A 7,812-nucleotide genomic window follows, 5' to 3' on the forward strand; every position below is an offset into this window, starting at 1 on the left:
ATAATATCGAAGAGAAGATGGCAGCGTGGAAGTAGCTGGCACCATTATTGTTTCTGGAAAAGTAACCGGTGGCGCAAGTGCCCCTCGCGTGTGAGCGCGCAAAACGCCGCATACAAACGACTCACGAAAGACACGTGCACGGAATGTTACCCCGGCCGTGCTCATAGGCGTGTACTCGAGATTGAATTATCGCATCTGAATTCCTATCGTGTTTGAAGTTCAAGCTCCCAGAACGATGTAGCTGGCGAAGCGTTACGGAGCGAAACGCGATATTATACCGAGCGTTAATCTCAGTCCCGTTGCGTCACACCTGCTATCGGCGATACCGTACTTTTTCCGCGAGAAATATAAAAGGTTACTGTGCAAATGACGTTTTAAAACGAAGGAGCCGACGCGCAAAATTTTCAGCTTCTCTTCCCACGTCACGAGAAAAATATTTTGCCGATTTGTATTCCGCTATGCCGTAAAGGTACATATTGGACCAACCGTGGTGCCGAGAAGACTCTCTACAGCCGCGCAAAGTCAACAGGAAATAGACGTCGGGCGGAAAGGGTTGAAAGGTATGACTAAAGCCTGTCGGTTTCGCGACGTGGCGAGCCTGTCAGCGGGAGATGACGGGAGACGCGTGACATTGCACCAGTGAATCACCTCTCATCAGCATTCGCGGCATCGCGGCGCCGTTTGCACATATCACTTCCTACATCCGACAGGCCCCACGGTCACGTTCGCCTTGTCGAATCGGCTCGTCCCCCCCGCCCCCCGGTCCTAGCGGAGTTACGATTAGCGGAGCGGATTACCCGCGTGTACTCACCTTCGCGTCGCGCTTATCAGCTTCTCTCGCCTGCGCGTTTCCTGTACGGCGGGGAATCCGCGAGAAGCTGACACCACAAGTAGCAAGAGCGCTGCATGGGCCCGTAGTATATATGGCCCATGGGGTTCCAGGGTTCAAGTCCCACCTCCCCCACTACGGGCGACTCTCGGCGAAAGTACTCTCCGATCGCTACTATAATGTCCAACTTCGGACCAGCCTGTATCACCGGTAGAACTGTAGAAGGACAGCGCCGTTTGCGAGACGCCTCTTTCGCTGGCGCGAATGGGCGCGAGCGAAGGATCGCTGGGAGGACACGTCTTCCAGGAGAGTCGCTTTTCGGCACACCCGGGTGATCTTACGCCCGAATAACAGACGCGCTGCTCCCCGGTACAGCTGTGCCAAACGCACTTTTGTTCGGATCATTTGTACGCGCCTGTTTCGATGCGTCCAACAGCCACACGACTGCGAAACCAAGCCCTTCAGCTCGGTCCCCGTCGCAAACGCACGGTGGTATTGAAGCTTATTCTACAATGGACTTGCGAAACGCAAAGCGCCAACCGCTACGCCGGGCTCTGTAGAGAAGACGAGACAGGACTTTGGATTACGTTTCGATCGCGTATAAATTTCCGAGATTCCTCAGCTATCGCTGACATTTACACATGGACGAGTGAGAAAACAAATGAAAAGTCTATATCTTAACATCTATGCGGATCATTGTCGATCGTTCCTGACGTAGCGACGAATACTGACTTAAATTTTCCCGAGCTGTTATCCGCGAGGTATTCGATCGGAAGACAAAGCGGCACGTACCAATCATCCGCCCTTCCAGCGCCACCAGTTACGTTCATAAATAACTCGATAATAATGCACGTCGATTTCGTCCGTCGCGCAAAGTAGTTCACCTTGGTATCTCAATTTGCCTTCTAACTACGGACCTTTATGATAGTTGCCACGTGCATTTGAGCACTCGTCCTCGAGCGACACACGCGGAAATGTGTGCGACAGGGGGTGTACGTTATCAAGATTTAAAAACGCACAATAATTATGTATCCTCTCGCGCACAGCGCGCGTAATGCCGATTTATTGCGAGATATTACCGATTTTCTACAACAGTTTTGTACGACGCTATTTCACAATAGGCTGTCCAGGCACGATTAGCCGTCCACGAATTACATTCGGCTGAAGTTCAGTGAAACTTCGGAGGACATACGTGCGCGTGCGTTCCACATAAAATTCCGCAATTTGATTTCTCCTGTTTGATAAAGGCGTCCCGTTACGGGTTCACCGTTATAATTGCTAACGTACGAGTACGCGGGAGACAAGACGCCGATAAGGACGCTTTATATAAACCGTAACGCCAAAAATTCCGTGTGCGCGCGTATCGGCCGCACTCGCGCACGGCACGCGGAGCAAGAAGAGCGGTGTGTCGTTGGAATTCATCGTGCACAGCACGGAGAGTCGACGCGCTTGAGCATATACGCGTAGAAGCGCAAACACGCGAGTCCCGCGCATAATCGTGACGCCTCGCGCCACTCTTTATTTGTACGCGCCTATTTCAATGCATCCGACAGCCACGACAGCAAAACCAAGCTCTTCAGCTCGGTCCCCGTCAACGCGAACGCACGGCGGTATTAAAACTTGTTCTACAATGGACGCGAAACGCAAAACGCTAAGCCGCAACGCGAGAAATCCGATCAATCATAGACAGATATGAGAAGAATGATCGACTGTCGTCGGCCGATTTCTCGCGTTGCGAGTTAGCGTCTTGCGTTTCGCGTCCATCGTAGAATAAAAGCTTTAAAGCTTATTCTACAATGGACGCAAGACGCAAGACGTTAAGTCGCAACGCGAGAAATCCGACCAATCACAGACAGATATGAGAGGAATATATGATCGACTGTCGTCGGCCGATTTCTCGCGTTGCGAGTTAGCGTCTTGCGTCCAATGTAGACTAAAAGCTTTAAAGCTTATTCTACAATGGACGCAAGACGCTAAGCCGCAACGCGAGAAATCGACCAATCACAGTCAAATATTAGAAGATTGATCGACTGCCATTGGCCGATTTCTTGCGCTGCGGCTTACAATCGGCATCTTGCGTCCATTGTTTCAAAGCTTATTTTACAATGGACGCAAAACGCAAGACGCTGCAACGCGAGAAATCGGCCAGTGACGGTCGATCATTCTTCTCGCATTTGACTGTGATTGGTCGATTTCTCGTGTTGCGGCTTAGCGCCTTGCGCTTTGCGTCCATTGTAGAACGAGCTTAACGCGTGGCTATTATAAATCGCAACGATCTAGGACACATAAATACTTAGAAAACTACGTGAGCAACGGAAATCTCAACCAAAACCGCCAAAGTTCGCGATCACTCGAGCACTCATTTTGATGGTTCTCGAGCGGCACGCAACGTTTACTATGTACAACCTACGTGATAAATTTGTTCCAAGTGCGCGCCGCGATAAGGTAACGTAACGTCGGCCGCGTATCGCGCGATCGCGCACCTGGCACACGCGACATATCCGATAAATCGCCGAGCGGCAAACCGATCGGCGATTTAATTTCGGTCAGATCGACTCGATCGGTATGTAACAGATTCGCCGCAGCAGCAAGATCGGGAAGTTCGGGAGGAAGACGATCATCAGCAACACCAAGGGCGACAGGAGCAGCAAAATGTTGGCGTACACCACCAACCACCAGATCGACAACGTTCCCAGAACCGGCTCTAGCATTATGATCCTCCGCCGGTCAAGAGGTCGAGCACACGAGTGTAAAAACACGAGTGGGAGCGAGGCACTCGCGAGTGCTCCGTGCTATCCGGTTTTACGAAGGTAACGCACTCCCCGATCATACTCGGTCTTTCATCGTCGGTACATTCCGAGGGATGCGCTGAAAGCAAAGAAAACCTTTTCAAGTACTCCGTGCTCCTTTCCTTTTGTAATATATCTTTGCGACGACATGTGTGTATCGCCACGAAGGACGATTAAGAATGTAAAAGCGCTGGAGGCGATAACCGAGCGAAACTAGAGGTCAAGAATCAAATATGTTTGTTCTAACAAACCGAAAGGAAAAGAAAATTTTGCGGGACGCTTCCCCAAGTAGGACGTATTAATTTTTCATACACGGTTCCTAAACGTATTAGATACGTTTAAGAAATGTGTACGAACCGCATGTTACCTGAAGTCTTTTTTCGATTTGTCAGAAGAAACGTATCGTTTGATTCTCAAACACCCACTCTCTAAAAATCAGTGGATTATCACCGAAAACAGTAAATAGTCACTGACGTGCAGCTATAAGTATATCACTAAAAATCGCAGTGATTCACCACTGATTGATTTTTAGAGCCTCACGACTTATTTATCTTGCGTATGCAAACACGAGCTTGACCCTCTTTAATTGTCTTACCAGAACTAACGAGGCAAACATTGCATTGTGAAATCACCTTTCGTCGCTGACATCTGTATATGATAATTCGAATGCGAACGCGTAAATTGCGTAACTCACGTGCGGATGTTTTCGCACGGTCAAAATGGCGGTTAATTAAAGTTATGTTTGTGTAACATTTGTAAGGCAAATTAAAACGCACGCCGCCGTGTTATCTAACCAAACGTAGCAGAAAATGATGTGCCACTTGTTACGTCAGTCCACCGGCGTGCACTACTTTGATTGCTAATTATGCAAGGATTTCGCAGGCTGTAATAATTGCGTAACGGTGCCAAAGTATCGCGACAAAACGTCGAAAATAGTTATGCAAATTCACTCTCTTGCCCTGAATTCGTTTTTTCAACAACAAGCACCGGGTATCCGTTGATGTCTTTCTGTATTTTTTCTCTCACGCCGATTAAAAAGAGAAGCAAAACCGAGCGGATAAATCGACAACGCATCGTGCGACGTCCGTCGATAAATTTTATATCGATAACAAGTGAATTCCTCTCGAGTTCGCGGCCTCTCTCTCTCTCTCTCTCTCTCTCTCTCTCTCTCTCTCTCTCTCTCTCTTGTCTTTACTCGTTCTGTCGAAACTACGCGAGCGTCCTTGTGGCAAAAATGGTAGATTATCTCGCGACAGGATTATTGGGCAAGCTGAAGCCATGCTAGATACAAGCGGAGATAGAACTATGTTGAATGAGAGGGGGGGGGGGAGAGAGAGAGAGAGAGACTCGAGAGAAAGAAGAAAGAGAGTAAGGAGAATGGGAAAAGGCTCGACGCGAAAAATGATTGCAATCTCTGCGATGCACACGTAATATCAAGAGAAGCACGGTCGCTCGCATGCGCCGGACATATTGCATCGAGAAAAGTGAAATTTTCACAATTGCATAAGCGCTGTATAATACTAGCGCTCGATGCGACGTCATCGTGTAACGCAATCTAAGTGTGCGGTGTAATGTCAATGATCAAGCGTAACAAGATAAGCGGCCTGTGCTTCGCACCGGTTCTGTTAATTGCGGATTACGTAAACGCGCCTCCCTCTCAAACTGGGGCGTCTATTAAGGCCTGGCCAAGTGATACCGTACGCATCTCGCCTTTCGTCCATCCGACAATGCGTCTCTCTCCGACAAGCAATTAAGTGGGGAGGGAACGATGGCGGCTTCCATACATCACTGTATTATTTATACTTGTTGCTTATCCGCCGTTTATTCGTTATGCGATTCGATTGAGCTGAATAATTGGAAACGGAGTAGCCGCATGGTAAATATTCCCGCGCGTGGAACCCCTTTATAAACGTTTGTAAGTGCGAGCACCATAACTCGTGAAGTTACGACGTAACACTCTTATTATGTTGCTCGTAAACCGCTTACGTCAAATCACCTTTTACTTGTTCCAAGTATCTATCGCGGGAATGTGTGTGTCCAGGGGAGATTGGGACCAATGCAGTTCTCGCGAATAGAGATACCGTATGCGACAAACGGATCTGCGTTGACTCGCGACGCTACGACGGCGAACACGGAGCGTTTAAAAAGAAGAAACGATCAATTGAGCGCATTTCAGAGACGAATCTGGGCGCAGTCTCGCTCGGTCAACATTGCTAAATTTAATTTTTTTTTCTTTCGTTTAACTCGAATCCTCTCTTCCGGAGTCTACTCGATATTTCTGAGCAGGCGCTCGATCATGAATCTTTTCCTCTAGCGCGAGCTCGTGAAAAGTGAAAAATTTCATTGACGAATGTTTCTTCAATGAAATTTGGTCACTTTCCTTCACTTTCCTCTAGCGCGAACTCGTGAAGAGTGAAAAAATTTCATTGAAGAAATATTCGTCAGTGAAAATTTTCACGAGTTCCCGCCAGAGGAAAAGATTCACGATCGAGCCCCGGAGCAAACCGTTCGGCGACGAGACACGCGTGGTCCAACAGGACGCGGTGGCACCCTCCGCCCTCGCCAAATGACACGGTTGTCCACGGCGTGGAGGAAGAACAATGAAAACAGAAGCATCCTCCACCCTACCTTCCGCTATCCCGGACAGCTTCCAAGCTGCGCGTCGCGGCATTCGCGAGGCCGCGATGCGCCCTTATCCTCTCGCGAGTTGGCATACGCACGCACGCACGCACGCTCGCACGCACGCACGCACTCGGTGTTTCTTTTTTTCCACGCTTCTACTACTCGGTCAACTACACCGCTGCTCCACGCTCGCGCTAACTACGAGATGACTCGCGCGACGCGAGCGGGCGTGCGCTCGCTTTCCGTGGACTGAGAGCGCTAAAGTTCGCGGCCGGTCTACGGCGGACTTTCCCTTTCTTTCGGCTCTTTGGAGACCGGCGGCGCCGGTGTAATACCGGGACGGGATCGGCCGCGTTAAAGTCGTCCGATTACGTACGCGCTGAACGCCGAGCCGCGCCGCGCCGCATGAGAACGCACGCTCATATGTACAGTCAACCCGATGGCATTGACAAGTCCCCCCCGCGCGCGCCGTTTCCCTCCGTTCTTGCACAACGAACGCGCGAACAAAGAACCTACCAGCTGGCAGGGAGTGGCTGCGTATAACGCGCGGCCTCGCATATGAGTACAAAGATACGCGCTCGAGATGTTCGACGGGCAGTGAACGCCAAACTTGACTCCGGCTTCTTTCCGACCTACATCACGAAAAGATGCTAACTGTACGGCAAAATTATCCTTTTGCAGAGGAAAAGGAGCGCGGCGAGGGGCAATGTTGTAATAGGCTAAAATTGTGAGGTTTCCTTTTCGGAGCCTATGATTGCGGTCAAGGTTTTGTGTCCCTCGCCGTGTCTGTGTCTATGTCAGAATCAGTCTCGTGCCGATTTCTCGAATATTAATTTCTTTATGTACAATAACACTCGAATTCGTTGGTTGATTCGAAGACTGGACAATCGCCGAGCTAGGCATACACGTTCCTCTCTGATATATGCCAAGATGTTATTCGTATGTTCGTAGGAAACCTTTTCGTAATGTTTCTAAAAATCGCCCATGGGTGAATGTTGAAATAATATTTTTCTGACCAGTGTTTGTGACTGGCCAAGTGTGTCGTGGAATGCAGAGAAACTGGAAATCGTGTAGGGACAAATGGTGATCCGTTTGCAGCATGTTTATTCCCAAGTTTACACTCCCCCTCCCCTATTTATTAAGTCTACGCACGTCACACGGAACCCACAGACTTCTATATACTACTGGAGTCGCCTGTCAAGGCCCAAACACAATGCCAGGCAACAGGAACAGGGAACAGAATTTCTGACGCGTTGGATTGGTGGGAAGGAAAGAGCACTGAAAAAATTTCTGGTTGAATATGGACGAATCAGATAATTCCTTTAGGATTTACCAGAATTTCTGTAGGATTACAGGAATTCTGGTAAATCCTAAAGGAATTATCTGATTCGTCCATATTCAACCAGAAATTTTTTCAGTGAGTGACTGTAAAAAGGATGGGTTTTTCGCCCCTTTTGCGGCCCTCGATTTCGGGATCGATTCATATGCGAATCAACTCCTTATGATAAAATATGAATAGAAAAAAGTTTCAGCTTGGATGGTGATATCACTGAAATATACATACAGGGTGAG

General features: G+C 48.9%; 2 protein-coding genes across 2 annotated transcripts in view; both read right to left on the bottom strand.

The window, feature by feature from the left end:
• The window catches only part of LOC105562010, a 4,769-nt gene extending 1,962 nt beyond the window's left edge, over positions 1-2,807 (bottom strand). The window contains exon 1 of the mRNA XM_012012490.1: positions 812-2,807. The gene's annotated coding sequence lies outside the window, so the exon portion shown is untranslated. The remainder of the gene's footprint in view (positions 1-811) is intronic.
• A 22-nt stretch (positions 2,808-2,829) lies between these two features.
• LOC105562049 lies at positions 2,830-6,289 on the bottom strand. Its single transcript, XM_012012550.1, has 2 exons — positions 6,124-6,289; positions 2,830-3,697 (listed from the first exon to the last, which is right to left on the bottom strand). The coding sequence occupies exons 1-2, from the start codon at positions 6,287-6,289 to the stop codon at positions 3,540-3,542; spliced, it is 324 nt and encodes a 107-aa protein (XP_011867940.1). The 3' UTR covers positions 2,830-3,539.
• Between the last annotated feature and the right edge of the window lie 1,523 nt (positions 6,290-7,812).

This window comes from Vollenhovia emeryi, unplaced genomic scaffold (genome assembly GCF_000949405.1).
Source record: "Vollenhovia emeryi isolate VEMERY1.0 unplaced genomic scaffold, V.emery_V1.0 DF939197.1, whole genome shotgun sequence".
Lineage (NCBI taxonomy): Eukaryota > Metazoa > Arthropoda > Insecta > Hymenoptera > Formicidae > Vollenhovia > Vollenhovia emeryi.

Coding starts and splice junctions, on each gene's coding strand:
- LOC105562049 (XM_012012550.1), bottom strand. CDS start 6,289: ATGCCGCGACGCGCAGCTTGGAAGCTGTCCGGGATAGCGGAAGGTAGG. Junction 3,698..6,123: donor GCGTGTCTCGTCGCCGAACG/GTTTGCTCCGGG, acceptor CTTTGCTTTCAG/CGCATCCCTCGGAATGTACC.